General features: G+C 36.6%; 1 protein-coding gene across 2 annotated transcripts in view; it reads left to right on the top strand.

Annotated features, from left to right (window-relative positions):
- Positions 1 to 19,953, top strand: part of LOC122794531 (cilia- and flagella-associated protein 251-like) — a 325,579-nt gene that overhangs the window by 104,720 nt on the left and 200,906 nt on the right. For both annotated transcript variants that reach the window (XM_044063015.1, XM_044063007.1), the window contains exon 3: positions 13,959 to 14,052. In XM_044063015.1, the coding sequence (XP_043918950.1) occupies positions 13,959 to 14,052 (94 nt within the window). The remainder of the gene's footprint in view (positions 1 to 13,958; positions 14,053 to 19,953) is intronic.

Here is a 19,953-nt window from a genome sequence, read left to right as displayed (position 1 = left end):
TTTATCTATTAACTAAGAATTTCATGAAAACAAATTGTGAAATTATTCATTTTGCCGACTGTTGCATTTTGCATGTAAAAATCTGCAGGTATACTACAAAATGTGTTTTATTCTGCAACTTTTATGAACTAGAGCAATTCTCAGAACAATATTTATTGACTTTGATTAACTGTATCAAATCAAAAATAATGACTGGACGTCTTGCATGTACACAGAATACAGCTTATTTAATCCATTATCTATATCATTATTTTTTGAACTAAAATAAGTTTATAGGTTCATAGGTTCATAGGTTGGTACTGGGCTATCTGCCCGAAGGCATATATTAGCCCAGCCACGTTGTGCGGTATTCACCGCCCCTTTAGTAGTTCCCTAGACCCTTGTACTAGCAGCTTGTACCCTTGGCCCCTATCTAGTAGTGCTGTTGGTATGATCCTTCTGTTACCCATCCACTCATCAAGGTTCCTCTTGAAGAGTGATAGTGAGGGGCTCTGTCTTATGTAGATCGGGACCATGTTCCATAGTAAGGGAAGTCTCTGTGAAGGGAATCTATCCCTCCAGCATGTTCTGTTCATTGTTGTGTTGAGGTTTATATCCCTAGAGCGTGTAGCTCGAGTAGATTTGGTTTTGCTAAGATGGAGCATGTTCAACAATTCTGGGTTGGACATGGCTCTGCACGTTAAACAAAGATTGTCTCTGAAAAAGCGGTATGGAACAGAGACCAGTCTTAGCTTTTTCAATCGTGCTGCATAGGGAAACTGTTTGAGGCCAGTAATCCTCTTGGTTAGGTACCTTTGTGGTCTCTCCAGCTGCTGGAGATGTCTAGCCAGGTACATTCCAATTGGTGCATTGTACTCAATAATGGGTCTGATGAGGGAAGAGTAGAGGGGCACCACTGCATCTTTAGATCTTGATGCGAACCCTTTCGTGATCAGATGGGTCACATAGAAGGATTTTCTAACCACTTTGGCAACATGGTTATCAAAGAAAGCTGACTATTTACTTGGGTCCCTAGATCCCTTATTTCTTCTTCAGATTTCATGGGATTGCCTCCTATGTTGTAGTTTGTGGGTACTCTGCTTTTTCCGAAGGGGATTACTATGCATTTTTTTGCATTTAGCTTGAGACCATGGCTTTGACATCATGCATCAGTCTCATTTAGGCCCTTCTGGAGTATCTCCATGTCGGCCGGAGACTCTATTATAGCACCCAGTTTGCAGTCGTCCGCAAACTTAGTCAGCCACAGCCCTTCTGTGCTTGCCTGTACTTCTGAGAAGTATATGCCAAACAGGAGGGGCCCCAGGACAGAGCCCTGAGACACACCACTCATTACTGGACTTGATTCGGACATAGATCCCACTACTCTTACTTTATGGGATCTGTCTGAGAGCCAGTTTGCGATCCATCTTGTGACATAAGGGTTTATGCCCAGGCTGGTGAGCTTATCAATAATACCTGAATGGGGAATGGTGTCAAATGCTTTAGCAAGGTCAAGGTAAGCTGTGTGTACCTCCTTTCCCTTATATATAGCCTGAGTAACTGTCTCAAAGAAATCCACCAGGATTGACCATTATGTTGACCACATGTGTAAGTATGGTTTCCAGAGTATACAGATATTGTAACTTTGTATAACTATTTTTTTATTAATAAGTAATATATTGAATTTAAACATTTTTATACGAAATATAAGCTTAGAAAAGTGTCTGCATTCATATACAATATATTTGGTGTTATCTGTTTCAGTGTTTCATTGTTAAGAAGGCCCTTTTTTATTTCTTAAAGACTGCTTGGTCATTAGACACAGAAGGATTAATGTTTACATTCATAGCTGAAAGTATGCAGCTCAGCTGTTCAGAATTTCACAAATGGCTAGATTTTTGCCATATATTTTTGATCTGATCATTATCAAACTTGTGCTTTTTTTTGGCAAGTCATTGAGAATTGAAGCCACAAAATAATAACAAACATTCGGGTTAAACACTTCATATGCTTCAGAAAATGCATACTAAAGAAAAACCTGTTATTCTAATAACATTCGAAGTTTATACACATAATAATTAAAATCCTTTGTCCCACATGGCTTTGTCCAGAATTCTTGTGCTAAGAGGTAAAAAGGTGTGGCTGAAAGTGTCATAGCTTGACCAAAAGTTACTTTTGTGGACTTCTGCAAGGTTTCCTCATGATCAAGTACTTCCAAATTATCACTATTCAGTGGAGCCATGTCTATGACAGGCAAATTTAAAGGCATCTGTATTGTATTACATACAAGTACAACTAAATGAGCATATTTAAAAAAATGTATCAGAAGACCACTTTCTTAAAAAAAAAGTCCTTCACAAAGATCACTGCTGGTGTCATAGCATAATTAATAAGTGTGCAGCAGAGTGAGTGAGTGAGTATGCAGGTATGTATAGACATTCACACGTGTGTGTATGTCTGTGTGTGTGTGTTTGTGAGTGTGTTGTACATGGATATGGCCTATTTCCAATTTTCCAGGAAAATCCAGACAAACAAGGGCATTTTAACTGCACATATTTTTCCACCCTAGTTGCCTTATTGTTTATGCTGACTCCTGTACTCTGGTGCAGTGCAGACCAGTTTTGTTCCAGCCCATATATGGTGGGTAGTGATGTCAGTGTGGATAAGTTGCTACTGAGTACTTCCACTGTTTGTTCCAGGGTCAAAGCCCCTGGTTTCTGCCATAATCTGCAGCCATTGCCAGAATCATATCTCCCTCTGCAATAGACAATCTCTCTGGGACTGGGTCTGCTCTACATACCCTTGGGACACAGTGAAGGCTGCATCAGCCTGCACCATAAATTTATCAAGATTGGGTCAGGGGCTCATCAAGTAGCATGCTTGCCTTTGATGCCAGAAGATCAAAGTGATTTAAGTTATAGTCCCACCCAGGTGTTTGGATTCATTCCCAATACAAACAGTGCACTGTAGCTTTGGGGGCGGGGGGTGGGGAGAGATATTGCATTCCTGAGTATACTGTACTTTGCACGTTAAACACGTAAGTTGGTGTTAACAAAGTTGGATGTAAAAGATCCCAGAGCTCTTGCTGTGGCCAAATTTCTCATAGTCAGTATAAATACTGTATAAATTAATAACTAAGCATAAATAAACTGATAAGTCAGTATAAATAAATAAAAATCTGGGTTCTGATAAACTCTTAATGAAATATGTTGTAAGATGAATGTGCTTAACTAAATTTTTATTTTCATTTTTAGCAATTAAAGTGATAATTTCCAGCATCTTGCAACTTGCCTTACTGATTAGGATACTTTGTTTTTAGCTTTCCTGTTTAAAGATCCATTGTGGATAACATGTGGTAGTTTGGTGATACAAGTTTACTACAAAATGAGTAGACCTGTCTCACACATCTGAGTAGTAACAATGCATTACATGTACACACATGTATGGCAGGGGTACAACAGAATGTCATGCCTATTTCATCAGTACTTTGTAACTCAGTACTAGGAGGTGTGCATCACAGAGACTTGTGTGTCATGCTCCTGTGCACACATTCAGGTTCTTACATGCCTAAAGAGTGCTGTACAGCTGTTTTTCTGCACATAGCTGGCACCACTGTCAGAATGATGCCAGTTATGTGCAGAAGCTGGTATGGGCCTTCCCTGAGCACGTATTACTTCACAGGACTTATTCACCTGAAGTAGAAGGTAAATGCTGCTTGTTGATACATTGTGCAGCACAAGAAGACCATCAAGAATTTGTGGGTATGTGGTATGTACCAAGACTGACATAGTAGGTGTTGTACCATGCAGTTGTGTTGTTGCAGCATATCACATTTGTGAAAATCAGAATGAGCTGTATGCAACTGTGCCTTTCTTATGTCTTCTTTATCTTTCTCATTCTGTGTGTGTGTGTGTGTGTATATATATATATATATATATATATATATATATATATATATATATATATATATACACACACACACACACACACGCACACACACACATGTGTATGTAAGTCTACTTCTGAATTTCATATTTTTGAAACATCAAAATGTATATAAAAAAAATAAAAACAAAAAAATCTTTTTTTACTTTTTTGCAGGTACACACACCCCCTGCTAATTAAACATACCAACTCCGAGATCGCAATATAGCGAGGAAAACAGTAAATATACCATTCCACACTGTACAGCAAACTTCATTTAAATGGTTCAAAGTTTCAAAACTTTGATCTTATGGCTTCAACAATAAGAAATTTGAAATTCTGAAACTTTGAAATTTAGAAGAAGACTCTGTGTGCATGTGTGTATGTATGTGTGTGTGTGCAAAAGACATAGTTGTAAGTGGTCAAACCTCCATGATGTCTGTATTCCAAGTACAAACTCCCTAGATGAACTGTGTACCACATGAGATGCTAATTATTCTATCTAGCTTATTAGTCTTAAAGCAGTATACACATATAGAACATCCACACTCTCAAATATGCCTGATTTAAATGAGTGCCATTTCATCAATAGGACAGATTTGTGATAATGTGAACAAAAATGTTGGAAATAATACCTTGGGTGAAATGTGGTCAATCTACCAGAATCTCCATTCAAGGTTTTCATTTCCTGCTATCCTAACTAAGTATAATCACCTCAGAGGTTGCATCAGCTCAGGGGAGGGGAAGTTCATTCAAGTGTCCCATCAACAAAACAGGTCTTGCTTATATTACCAGTTTTAAACATATGCACACACGCACATGGATACACACACACCATAATGCTGAGCATCTACCCATTTTGTTGCACACAAACAGTGTAATAGATGCACAGCTATTGTGCAGCTTTTTCTTCTAGATCAAGCTACCTTATATGCATTTCTGTTCTACATATGTGTTAATACAAGTAATAGTACAGTGCTGCACATTGTATTCCTGATGCACAAGTTCATTCTTGTGTGGCATTCATGTGTAACACATCTCCACATGATGGAGTGGTTAATGCTAGGACACCATTTCTTACTGCATAGTTCAGGAAGATATGCAATACGTATAGCTGGTTAAATATTCATGCTTTCAGTGGTCTGTTTACTTTTCATTTTAATTCAGAACATCTTTGTTCCTGTACTGTGAATTTAGAATGCCATTGGACAGAAGAAACAGTGTCTTTTGTATTGCTGTCTTTCTTGTCTGTCTTGCAAAATATTTGTAAGTTCAGCCTGAGTGCCCATAGTATGAGTTTCATATCATTTTATACTGACACACATGGGTCTGGTCTATATGTGTGTTGCAACCTCAGTAGTGCAAGAAATGTAAAAAATTACAGATGGAAAGAATCTGATTTCATTTCTGTATTAATGAAATACTAGTCATCTGTATGTAATTCTGAAAATAGACTATTGCTATCCAGCATGTTTATACTTATTTAGAAAGTTTAATATTAAATAGTATTATTCAAGCCAATGCAGTCTTTTTTTATATTATGAACGCATGAAAACTTATTTCAGTACCACCTGTGCAATGCACATTGCCTACAGAAATCTGGAGGTACTGATTACTTTCCTACAGTGATGATGTCAGAATTCCTAGCTGCTGCAGAGAGAACACCTACAGAAAGATGTATGAAACCATGCACATAGAACCTAGAGATCCAAAGTGTATATGTACACAAAATATCAATCAGCAAGAGAACTTCAGTCCATGGAAATGTTGTTAAGTGGTTTTCTCTTTCTGAGTTAATCTTTGCAGACAAATCAGGAATCTTTCAAATTTTGTTTATGAGGATTTCTGCCATGTCTTGGTTATATTTTTCCTGCCATGGCCTGAATAGTCCGTAAGAGGTAGCAGTTTTCATTATTTAACTGAAAGTTCTCAGGAATGTTGAATAATATCATTGATTTGTTTAAAACAGAAAAAAAGAATGTCAAAATATTACACAAACACCCATCTACTACTCTAGTGGCGATCCTTCTGGTAAGCAGATAAAAGTGAACAGTCATAGAAAATGTATAACCAATCAGCCTTGAATATTCTTATCAATAGCAAATTTTGGTAGTCTATAGGGTATTAAAATTTTGCAGTTATAAATATACCAAAATTGTACCAAATTATTTTTTCTGACACAGTTAGTTAGATATATTTTGTTCTTTTCAGGCAATAATGTGTTTTCACCTAAAGTAAATTCCAAAAGCCATTATTCAAGTTATTGTCATATAAAGCTAATATTCTAAATAAATTAGAAATTACATTTTTGGATTATTATTGTTATATAAAATTTCATAAAGATATATAATTAATTTAGAGGCTTTTTATAATAGGATTGGGATTAAGGAAGAGTTTACTTTGTACATGAAATCTGATGCTCTATAAAATTAAACAGTCTTGAACTTATAAGATATATTCAGAGAGTATGATTGTATTGACTTAATTTCTGCACTATTGAGACAATTATACTAAAAGAAAAAGTTATTCATTTTCCACTGAAGAAATTCCTAATTCAACAAATCCTTTAGCTATACCAAAGGAAATTAGAATATCAAACTATAGTTTCTGGTCAGGATTGCCAATAAATATAGTTTGAGAATGTTTTAAGATTAAATTAAGGTATTTTGATTGTGTGGGGGGAAAGATATTAAAATGAATAACATTACATACATATAAAGCCAAAGAATTGTTTATTAACTCAATAGAGGTAGTGCTGACTTTCATTTTTGGGGATTAAAAGGGGAAAAGTGCAAAGATTTCTAATTTGCTGTATATTTAAGGTCTAACCAGTTTACTACTACTCTGAGCTTTATCGGCATTTGAAATGTTGTGTTTCTGCCAAAATTCAGTGCATTAGTTGGTCGTCTGCACCACATGGTATTTGTATTAGTATTATTTCAGAGCTCAGGAAACTCACACAAAGGGGGAACTGATTTTTATTACTAATCATTTTCTCTTATTTTAATAAAACCAAAGGTACTGTATTTAGCTACTGGGGTATGCGGAGTACAGGAAGACACTACAAACATGTGGTTGTTTCTTTTGATGATGTGATGTAATAAGTGAAGTTGCTTCATTATTTTCATTATTGTGCTTTTTATGTTTTAACATGTCACACTTTTAAGAAGTATGTTATTTCATCACAGATTTTGTAATTACCACTCAAGGAATGATCACATTGCAGACCATGGAATCTCCAGTCCATCTAAAATCTGCACCCGATACCCAACACAAACAGCCATGAAAAAAATCTAAATTGGACTAAAAATCTAAAGGCAATAAAAACTCATAATTAGTCCTAGCCACTGCATTAAATTTGTCATATAATAGAAAAAAGTAGGAGCAAAAGTAATCTGTTCATTAAGGCTAACCATACCACAATAATAAAATTAAAAAGGCAAAACTACCCAATTAATAAAAAAAAAATCAAAAGAAAAATGATCTTCTGTAACTCCTAACTAATTGAAAAATGACAAAATCACTCTATCAATATCTATCTATCTATCTATCTATCTATCTATCTATCTATCTATCAATATCTATCTATCTATCTATCTATCTATCTATCTATCTATCTGTCTATCTATCAATATCTATCTATCTATCTATATCTATCTATATCTATCTATCTATCTATCTATCTATCTATCTATCTATCTATCAATATCTATCTATCTATCTATCTATCCATCTATCTATCAATATCTATCTATCTATCTATCTATCTATCTATCTATCTATCTATCTATCTATCCATCTATCTATCAATATCTGTCTATCTATCTATCTATCTATCTATCAATATCTATCTATCTATATCTATCTATCTATCTATCTATCTATCTATCTATCTATCTATCTATCTATCTATCCATCTATCTATCAATATCTATCTATCTATCTATATCTATCTATCTATCTATCTATCTATCTATCTATCTATCTATCAATATCTATCTATCTATCTATCTATCTATCTATCTATCTATCTATCTATCTATCAATATCTATCTATCTATCTATCTATCTATCTATCTATCTATCTATCTATCAATATCTATCTATCTATCTATCTATCTATCTATCTATATCGATCTATCTATCTATCTATCTATCTATCAATATCTATCTATCTATCTATCTATCTATCTATCTATCTATCTATCTATCTATCTATCTATCTATCTATCCACACACATGCACACACACACACACACACACACACACACACACACACACGAACACACACACACACACACACACACACACACAAAATATGCTCTGAATGCTTTGCTTGCTAACTCTGAGAAGCATGTTTGGTCAATGATGTCAGCATATTTGCTAGTTCATTAATGAAAGACATGATATAAAATTTTCCTTAAAATGACACAAAAGACTAAAAATATTCACAAAGAAGTCTCTGAACACCAACTCCTTCTCCAAAGATTGTTGATATCAACATATCAACATATATTATTGTAGTAAGGTCTGATATATGCTGCACATTAACATGACACAGTAAACTTTAGTTCTACATATAAAGTATTGTTAATATCATCTATCTGGATGTTTTGCATTGCATTTAGGTTGTTCTTACAAAATTGTTTAGTTATTTATAAGGAATACCCATATGATATCTTAAAGATATAATACAGACTATTACTGCTCTCTGTCAGCATTTGATTTTGAATTGAAGTTTTTCATTTAAAGTGTGGTTGCTTTTTTATATTTTTCTTATATTGCATTTGTTTTGTTTAACATGGTTTTGTTCTGTTGAAATTTTAATAGGTCTTGCCTAGGGTCAGTTTTAAAAGTTAGAAAAGAATTCATTTGCATACAGTGAATAGCATCTAGTTAAATATTGGGAGGACCTGAGAAACAGCATTCTTCTTTAACTAGAAATTTTTGGAAGTATCTTTATTTAGCTAGAGTACTTATTTGACTTCCTTCTGCCTGACTATTTCTGATCTCTGCATTTGATTTTGAATTGAAGTTTTTCATTTATGGTTTGGTTACTTCTATTTTTTATCTTTTTCTTACATTGCATTTTCTTTGTTTTATGTATTCGTCTTCTGTTGGAGTTTTAAAAGTTCTTGGCTAGAGTCAGTTATAAAAGTTAGAAAATAATTCCTTTGCTGACAGTGAATAACATCCAGTTAATTAGTGGGAGGAGCTGAGAAACAACATTCCTCTTTAACTAGAACATTTTGGAGGTATCTTTAATTAGATGAAGTGTTTATTTGACTTGCTTCTGCCTGACTATTACTGATCTCTGTCCTCATTTGATTTGACAACTGTTGTACCCAAGTTGGTGGCTTCTGAGGTTGCTTCCCATATTATTAATCTGAAATCTGATTTTGGATATTCCTACCAGTCCCATCTCATCAGCTTATTTTTACTGAATACAGACTAGTTGGGAAGACCCAACCCCTTACTCTCTTAAACTTGAATAATCTTCTGTTACCTCCCTTCCCACTTACTAAAAAAATGTACTTTACTCAACTAATTTTACTGTATCTGTGCTTCTTCCTTCTTTAGTACTTAATTTTGTTTTTGCCGCTTGTTCTTAAAGTGTTCGGTTGCATTTATTACTGGTTGTTAGTAGCCTGATTCAATTATAACTGTTATTCTAAGCCTCTTAGTTTTGATTTAAGCACTTGGGCTTTAAACTAGTTATCTTACATAAGGAAGGTTTGCAGTCTACAATCTTGTGGCAGGAGAGATAGCTTACATCCTTGTATGTTGGGAATTGCTGGTTGAAGGCTAATTGTGTCTGTTCTAAAAGTGACTTATTTCTGATTTAAGACATTGGGCTTTAGGCCAGTTGTCTTACATTAAGAAGGTTTGTGGTCTATACTCTTGTGATGGAAGAGGGTAGTCTCTGCCCTTCTGAGTTGGGAATTACTGGTTGAAGGCTTATTGTACCTGTTATTCTAAGTGTCATTGCTCTGGTCTAAGCTCAATTAACTAGAGTTGCTCTGTGCTTGGCATCCTTTGCCAGAGGTCCAGAGTTTTTCAGCTTGAATCCAAGCTATCCAAAGCTAAAAAATTAAGCTTATTTTGAGTTCGATCTGCACTTTTTTTCATCTGTATTTTACTGTTATACTGCATTATTTTATCCCTTTGTAACTGTTTTACTATTTGTGCCTGCTTATTACCTGAACTTGATTTGCATTGAAATATTGCTTAATTAGCATATACTAGAGCCATACTTGCTGAATCTAGCCTGTTTTTCATACACTTGAACTCAAATCCAGCCATCTTACATTAAGAAGGGCTCCTCTGCACCCTTGTGGCAGAAGTGTGTGTATATAGCCTTGACTCAGCTGGGGATTGCTGGAGGAGGGATCATTGTGTAATTTCCTATTAAAGACTGGTTTAAAACTGTTTAATTTTGACTGTATGCAAGTTTCATGTTGTGCTTAGGTGCACACCACTCAATGGGGGTTAGAGGTACTTTGTATAGACACAAACACCCAGACATGATTTTTTCCATATACAACAGTCAGTGAAACCCAGGTTACCTGCTGCTCTGTGAGCAACACAGCTGCACACTTCTGCACTGCAGGCAAAACAGCTGAGCACTGAGCAGCATCTCTGTACTTTCCATCCCTGATCTTTTATAGAATAAGTCCCCTTGTTAATCTTGTAGAAATAGCTGATCTAATTTCCCCTCTCAGAAATTAGTATTTTAGAATTACCTGATACTGTGGACTGTCATTTTCCCAACATTTCTCCAGCCAGCCTGATTGACATGGGCATCCTGAGGCAATGTAACAATTGCTTCATGTATAATAACAGCCACTTTCTGCTAAAGCAAACAAATTCAGTATGTGAGAGAGGTAACTATACCATGAAACTAGAATCAGTCCTCTCACGTAACAATAAACAAGACATTAAACAGGTTGTCAGCACACACACCTCTCCACTCACACAAGATAAGGTCAAGACACATAAACTCACATACGTGGAGGTACTCACTAAGAGCCTACCAAAAGACCAGAGACCTCCCAAGTGAAAACAACCTACACATACTTTTACACAAACAGAATCTACCACTACACATAACAACACACAAATCAGTGTCTGTGTCTCAATAATTAAGCAAAACACCTTAAAACCTATTGTCCTAGTCATAGGTGACTCAATAGTGAGACACATAGATGCCCCCCTCACCAGGTTGGATACATCAGATCACACATACACTCAAGTCACTCAGCAACAATTACTGTTATGACTCTGTCATTGTACATGTTGGAGTGAATGACTTGAGATGTATATGGACTTGACCTATATGAAGAGAGACATGACTGAACTCTCAGATTATGTGTCCCAGGCAGGTATATCCCTAGCCATAAGCAGCATTAACCTTCATCTAGGATGATGCCATAATTCAGACAAAAAATTATTGATTTGAATAATTGGCTTAGCTTCTGGTATTAGTCCAGGGGGGATCCAGTATCTGACATCCCGGGAAGACATGGTTAACAGACCACACTGCTTTGCCAGTGATGGCCTTCACCTCTCTCCTCAAGGCTTTCAGATATTGGCAAAGATGCTTGCCTATCCCATAGTGCCTTTTTTATGCAATGTCAAAACAACAAAACTTATGTAAGGAAATCCACTAGAGACTAACTCAAGGTCATGCTGCTTAATGCTAGGAACCTAAAGAGTAAACTGCACTCCCTAGAAGCACTCCTCACCTTGGAAGATACTGATGTCTGTGCAGTCACTAAGACTTGATTCAAGGCCACAGAGAGCACCCGAGCCGTACAAGGCTACAATGCCTTTCACATGTTCGGACTTCAAAACAAGCATGAAAGAAATAAAGGTGGAGGTGTATCTATCTTCGTTAAATCCAGATACACCTTGAAACTGGTAAAACAGTATGACTCTGATGAGCCACTCCAGGTCCAAATGACTATAAGCAAAATAAGCTACCACATCATTGCTAGTTACAGGCCCCCCACCATGAACCATGAAGCACACACTGGCCACCTGGACTTGCTAGAGATACTCAGTATAACATTTATTATAAAATAAATGAAGACAACCATGGTCACCAGCTTTGCTATCTGATGAATTCCCATACTAATGGGATGAAAGTGCTCAGCTTTTATTATTTTTTCACAACAAACAATGTTTTTAACATAGCTGGCAACCATGGTTGTTTTTATTTATTTTATTATTGTATTTGTTGGACTTAATAATGTATTCCACATCCATATAGCTTGTTGGTGGTGGCTGAAACTGTTGGTGCTTGGCTTTTTTTGAGTTTGTATTCTTATTTCTAGATCTTGCTTATTAAACCTAGTGGACTTCTTTGAGAATGTCACCAAAGCCCTGAATGAGGGCAAAGCAATATATACTAATTATCTTGATTTAACCAAGGCTTTTGAGGATTAACCCATATATCACTAGAAGAGTAGCCAGCTGGCTCACTGACAGAATGCACACTGTCAAAGTTGGGGAGTATACCTCCACCAGTAGACCAGTTACCAGTGGGGTACCACAAGGATCTGTACTGGGCCTTCTACTGTTTGGAATCTATTTCTCTGAGATCCAGGTGAAAGTAGATGACCTGTGGCTTACCAAGTTTGCAGATGACTGCAAAGTGGGTGCAATCATTAAGTTCCCCAGCAATGTAAATATAGTACAGATGAGGCTGAGTCAGACAAATGATTGGTGCCAGAGTCACAGACTAAAACTAAATGCAAAAAAAAAGCCTCATTATCCCCTTTGGCAAAGAAGTAGCCCCTGCTATTTATGATATGGATAGCACCCCTCTAAGCTCAAACCCAGTGGTGCAAGACTTGGGAACACAGGTTGATAGCAAAATAAATTTCGATCACCATGTATCCATAGTTGTAAAGAAAGCCTTCTACATTGCATATCTTATAAATAAAAAAAATTGTATCCAAGAGTAAGTAGGTTATAACTCCATCATACTCAACCCTTATTAGACCACTAATTGAGAACAATTCTCACTTGTATATGTATCTTACCAGAAACCTGCAACAGCTGGAGAGACCACAGAGCTTTCTAACCAAGAGAATCCAGGGCCTCCAATATGTGGCTTACATGAAAAGACTGTAAGCCCTGTCCCTGTACTCTGTACCATACAGGCTGCTGAGAGGTAACCTATGCCTGCCCTACAGAGCAGTCTCTGAGTCTGCCTAATGAAAATGCTGCACAAATGCAAATCAAATGGGACAAGAGTCACTCGCTCCAGGGATCTCAACCTAGCCTGTGACATTAACAGAACAGGTTGGAGAGACAGATATATCTCCCAGAGATTGCCATTCCTCTTGAATAAGCTCCCACTTCATGTGAAGCAGAGCTCCTCAATGACCTTATTTAAGCACAACCTTGAGAATTGGATGGGTGACTGTAAATTCATGGCACCTATGCCTCTCATGGACAGGGGTAGTTGGTGCTGATCATAGAATCACTCTGCTAACAATGACCGTTTAACTATGGTCAATTAGGGTACATGAGTTTTTACACATTTAGGCTTGTAAAGGCCAAAGGCCATTAGTCTAGTAACCTCCTGTGAACCTATGAACCTAACTTCACACAGTATTTTATTAAAATATGCTTTAAGGGATAGCATATCTTAATATTTTTCAGAAACCCATTTTCCTTCTTTGCCTCACTGTACTGCAGATGTAACTGTCAAGAAAACTGATGCCGGGGTGCTGTTGATGTTAACAGTATACTGCTAATGTTAACAGGTTATTGATGTTAACAGGCAGCAGCTATGATGGGGACTAAGGAAACTGAAAGATGTTCATTACACCTGTAAAGATGTTGACAAGTAGAGATGATATAGTCTAAACAATTCATAACAACAGTTTATAAATGCATAGCAGAATGTACACTTGGCGTCTTTAATGTGGGAGAGGGCAATGTGGACCAAGCCTTCCTGCGCAGTGTGTAGCTATACTTTAAAAAAGTGTGCTCCTTTAAACAGCATTATATATTTTTTAATTCTTTTCTCTCTTCTGATGTAGATCACAAAATGCATTGTGGAGGTTCTTGCTGACACCCTTTCCAAACCTGAGCCAGTGCCACTTAACAAGGAATGCATGAAGATTTTGAAAGAAGGTAAGATTCATTGGTAGTTTTTATTGCTAAGTTGCAGAACTGACATGGTTCGTGCATAATTTTATTCCTTTTAATTATTCAGCACCTTTATCTCTATTTATTCATCTGGGGCACCATGACAGAGACAAATGAATTCCAATATTACATCAAAAGTACAGAACTGAGGTACATTTCCACAGAGATTTATTTTACTCTAGTGGGAACTATCAGCTGGGAGAAGTGGAACCAATGGTAACAGAGCAGGAAAAGGATTGGGGGGAGGGGGAATAACTAATCGAGATTGAATGGATTAGTATTAATTGAGTAAAAGCAACTGCATCAGGTGACAGTTCAGTGAAAAACTATTGTCCAAATAATTTCCAGCAAATGTTACAGTAAATTGTTTTCTACAGCTGGCAAGATCCTTTGTACAATATGTGATGAGACACCCATCCACAACCCCCAAACTTAAGACTACAGAACAGTGGAAGAAAAAGTAAAAGCACTACCCTTGAAAGTGATTTGGTGATTTTCTTCACTGAGCTGGCATTCACAGAAACTGCTATTGATTGATTGAAAGGTTCTTGACTGGATTACCCAATGCAGAGTGACAGAGCACTATCAGCAGCCAACAGAATGCTGTATCATTAATCGACTGACATGAACAGTACATTTCCACTTCTTACACAAGATACTGTCCAGACCACACCTCAAGTACTTAATGCATTTCTGAAGACCATATAATGAAATGGACCTTATGCAGCTAAAAATAATTCAGAGCAAAGCTACCAGAGAAACATATCTCATGCACATGTACACACACACACACACACACACACACACACACACACACACACACACACACACACTCACGCATGCACATGCACACACACACATGCACACACGCAGACACACACACACACACACACACACACACACACACACACACACACACACATGTGCACACACTCATGCACACACACACACACACACACACATACACACACACGCACACACACATACACCCTCATGCATGCACATGCACACACACACACATGCACACACAAACACACCCACTCACACACACACATACACGCACACACACACACACACACACACATATACACACCAGGCATGTATGATAAACACATACAGGTGTATAGCCAGGAATTTTGAAAGTTCACACTTGTGCAACAACTTTTATCATACAAGCCTCCAGCTCAAATGTAGGCACACATTTTTTAAATACTAGGAAAAAACAGATATTATCAAAGCCAAATATATGAATATATGTTTTTGTCAACTTGACTTTCTAGTGAAAAAAGGCAATTAACAAGACATCTAATCACAAACTGTTAATATGTAAAGGCTTTTTTTTATTGTAGAATGCTGATTGAAAAAAAATACCTTTTAAAAGTGTAATTATTATTCAAAGTCTTCCGATATTCTTACATACTCATACTTAAATACACAAAGTGCACATGCACACTCATGCATGTGTGAGCTTTTCATGACATATGTTTTGCTGTACACTCAGAATAGCACATCCAGGCACACAGCTCGGACACATACTTATACACACAGACAAATATCAGCAATTTGGCTTGAAGCAGGCTTGTAAAGAAAGCCTGATTACTGACTAAAACAATATTTGGGATTCCAACTTACTGATATCCACAAAACATGAACAGCTAGGCATCACCAAATAATAACAAAAGGGGAAATAGTATCAACAATTTGCCTTGAAGCACTTTTATAAAAATAAAAAAAAACAGGATTACTGACTAAAAGTATTACATTACCAAAGAGTTAAACTTGAAAAAATATTCATTTTCCTTGTAGTCAGTGATAGGATGACTAATATCACCCAAAAGTGACATAAATGGGTTGCAGACTTGGTAATAGGTGCTGCTGTTATGGTACTATGTAGAAAAAAATTATAGTTGTAAATTTTGCCTGCATTTCCTCTTTCTATGAATTTAATTCCTAGCATGGAATACTTTCTTTGAGATTTGGAACAGAGAATCTGAATTCACTGGTATAGATTTGCTATTTAGCATTCAAGACAATATGTTTATGTCATATAAAATGGTGCAACTGTGACTGTCAACAGAGGTTCTGCTACCCTGTTAAACTGGCACTGAATAATAGACATCTTTTCTAGAAAAACACAGATTCCTGTCACTTGGACTGTCTCTTGGGAAACAAGAGATTACGGGGAGAAAATCTATTATGTTTGTTCTCAGTATTAAGGTTACTAGACAGCCAAAAACTACTCTGGAGGAAAGGGAATTGTCTATCAGAATGAAATAAAATAATAGCATATTAATATATATATATATATATATATATATATATATATATATATATATATATATATATATATATGGATTCCCATCACAAGCTCGAACTGCTAATGGTCAAGACCATAAGACTGAAGTTTTGAACGTGAAATGTTTTGAATGGAGATCGCCGTACTGAGCGGAATGGGAAATTTACCGTTTTCCTCACTGTAGTGCGATCTCAGAGCTGGTATATTAGCAGGGGGTGTGGGGGAATTTTTTTTTTTTTATTTTACTTTTCATTACCATGACTTTACACATCTGAATTTTGTACTTGTTTATGACACGTTATAGTATTCCACAGATTTTTTTTATGCTTTATATCCATAACCAGGGCTGGTGTTAGCATTTTGGGGCTCCTGGACACTTCTAATCTATGTTTCACCTTGTCACTGCCACCCGTCCTAAGGAACATTTTAGTTCATGCTGTTATGAGCAGTTTGCACTGACTGAACTGTAGCTGCAGTGCTCTTATGTTAAGACAAGGCTGCGAACCATGGGTCTATATCAACATCGAATGATTAAAATCGCGAATGGCCTAAAGAACGAAAATGCCAGACCTTGAACTCATTATTGTGGGGGGGATGGGTTGTGCCCCCCACACCCCCCCACTAAATATATTTTCCAACTCTGAGATTGCACTACAGCGAGGAAAGGGCAAATATTCCAATCTTCTCTGTGCTGCAATCTCAAAAAAATCACTTCAAAGTCCGGAAATTTCGCTCTTTAGAGCATTCGCAATTTTAATCATTAGATGTTCTGATATAGACCTGCATACCGCACTGTGTTGGCCCATCTTTCAGAGAGGCATTCAAAGTTACTGGCATTTATTTGCAATAATGATAAATTACAATATATGTGTCAGTGTGTGGTCTAAATTGTAGCAACTGTTTGCTAAATTGTAGCAAGTGCTTTGTTATAGTTAACTAAAATCTGAGTGCAATAGCATTTCATGCAGGCAGAGTATAAAATGTAAGTTCAGAGCAAGCACTTTACTAGGTATACTAGTCTAACTGCCCTTGGGGGCCTTTTTCAGCCTAGCTAATAATCCCATGTGAGAATCAAACCCTGCACTTTCTGTCTGCAAGGCAAGTACCTTGCTCATTATGTCAACTTCTCATCCTAATAACTGGGTAAACTGTTTGCAACATTTATAGCCAAGTAGTTTACTACAGTTTAAACATTTTTATTTTATTTATTTATTTTACATTTGTTTACCGGGCTAGTCCAACTGGATATATTTTCATTTTCAGTAGAGGCCCAGGGAGAAAAGCTCCAATAGTAACACACAAATATATCTCATGCATAATTATACAAAGAAAGGAAGTTAAAATACTAAAAAATAACTATTAATGAGAAGAAAAATTACACTTAATTCTAATAAATGTACAAGATAGGATAAGTCACTATACAGTATGTCATCTGAGGTAATATACAGTACATTCAAGATTAAATTCATAAGTACATTTAATTAACTAGTGATAATAACTACTTCAGGGGGGTAATGGATTTTGATTGGTGAAAGGAAGCAGTGAAGAAGTAGCAATAGTGAAAGCAGATTAGTCAGGGTTGTAAGAGGGGCATAACCAGCCGGTTTTAAGATGTTTCTTAAGCCTTTGTTTAAAGAGTGGAAGAGAGGGTAGTTAAGTTAGATCAGCTGGAAGAAAGTTCCATTTTTTCCAGAAGTATTGGAGAACAAGGAGTCACCAGCCAAGTTATTAGACCTGCTTATGGTAGCCAAGAGTTTGCTAGAAGAGCATAAGGAGTTGAGATTTCTATAGGGGGTAATAAGGTTAGAAAGTGTAGGGGTGTTGTTTGGTTGGTAAAATATCCTGTGAACAATGGTAAGTTGGGAAAGTATCAAAATGTTTTTTAGTTCTAGCCAGTCTAGCTGTTGTAGGTTCTGACAGTGGTGAGTTCTAAATGGGTTCCCAGTGGCAAATCTGTCTATATTATTATAGCAGTTAGCTAGTTTGGCAAGAGTATTCTTTTTTAGGTTAGTATATATGGGGGATGCATAAAGAAGATTGGAGATTAAAGGGGAGTGGGCAATTTTGGTTCTGGCTGTTGGAGTTAAAAAAGGGTTTTATTCTATATAAGGAGCCCAATTTTCTATTAATTGCTTTTATGGTGTTATTAATATGGTTATCAAAAGTAAGGTTCATTTCAATTGTGATTTCTAGCAGTTTGGTGGTAGAGTCTGGGGATATAAGGGTGCCATTATTGGATTTGATTGAGAAATCTATAGGGGGGACTTACTGTTAGGCGTAAAGAGTAAGAGCTTGGTCTTTTTGGCATTCAAAAGGAGGCAACGTTTTAAGAACCAAGCCTTAACTGTGCTGAATACTTACTGGGTTAGAGAATGTAGTTCAGTTGTAGAGTTGTCAGAACATATGAGCGTAGAATCATCTGCATATTGTATACAGGTGGCTTGAGAGATTGCTACATAGAGTTCATTGATGAATAAAGAGAAAGGAAGAGGTCCTAGAATGGAGCCCTGAGGGACTCCAAGGGAGACTGGCAGGTGGGAAGATAGCTTATTATCCCAGAGAACTGCTTGTTGTCTATTGTTAAGGTAGGACTTGAACCAGAGAATAGCTTTGGGGTCTAGAGAAAGGGATTCAAGGGTCTTTATGAGTAGGGCGTGGTTTACCATGTCAAAAGCTTTTGACAGATCAATAAAGAGTGCTGATGAGAGGATGTTGTTATTACAGTTTCTGTTGATGGAGTCGGTGAAAGATAGGAGAGCAGTGGTGGTACTATGATATGGCCTAAAGCCATATTGGCAATTAGCTAGTATGTTGTGTTGTGTTAAGTGGTCTATTAGCTGACCATGAATGCATTTTTCCATTACTTTTGCTAAGGGTGATAAGATGGCTATAGGCCTGTAGTTGGAATAATCATTAGAGTTACCACCTTTATGTAAAGGGATTATGTGGGAGATTTTCCAGATGTCTGGGATTGTTCCCTCTTTTATGGTTCTATTTATAAGGATGGATATAGGATAGGCTACCGATTTAGCTGCTATTTGCAAGTATTGAGATGGTAACTGGTCAGGAGAATGGGTACAAGACTTGAGTTTTTGGATGATTTTTTGGATGGAAGTGGTAGAGATGGGTTGAAGTTGGAATGTTGGTAGAGTATCATGTATAGAGATAGGGAGACTAGCATTGTCTGTGGATAGCTGACGAGCTAAGGATTGTATGGTGTCTGTGAAAAAGGTATTGAAGGTGTTTGCAGTTTGTTGGGAGGTATTATTATCAGCTCCTAGTGGGGATGGTGTACTAGAGTGCCCAGGGTGTAGGAATCTATTTATACTTGACCAGAACGTTTGTGGATTATTATGATGGGTTTCCTGTAGTTTACAATAGTAGTCCTTTTTGTTGGTGAGTATAGCTTTTTTTGTAATATTTTTCAACTGTCTAAAGGTTTGTTGCTCAGAGATAGGTGCTTTTATTTTCTCTCCAGTTTTTCAGCTTTTTAAAGTTTTTTTTTTCTTTTTACACAACCTTTTCTTTCAGTGATGACTTGAAATTATGATTAAGGAAAGAAATTCAGTGTGTTGCTGTTCAACTTTAGT

This window comes from Protopterus annectens, chromosome 1.part0, assembly GCF_019279795.1.
Source record: "Protopterus annectens isolate FY-2018-M chromosome 1.part0, PAN1.0, whole genome shotgun sequence".
NCBI classification, from domain to species: Eukaryota; Metazoa; Chordata; order Ceratodontiformes; family Protopteridae; genus Protopterus; species Protopterus annectens.
This window is presented reverse-complemented; position numbering and strand designations above follow the sequence as displayed.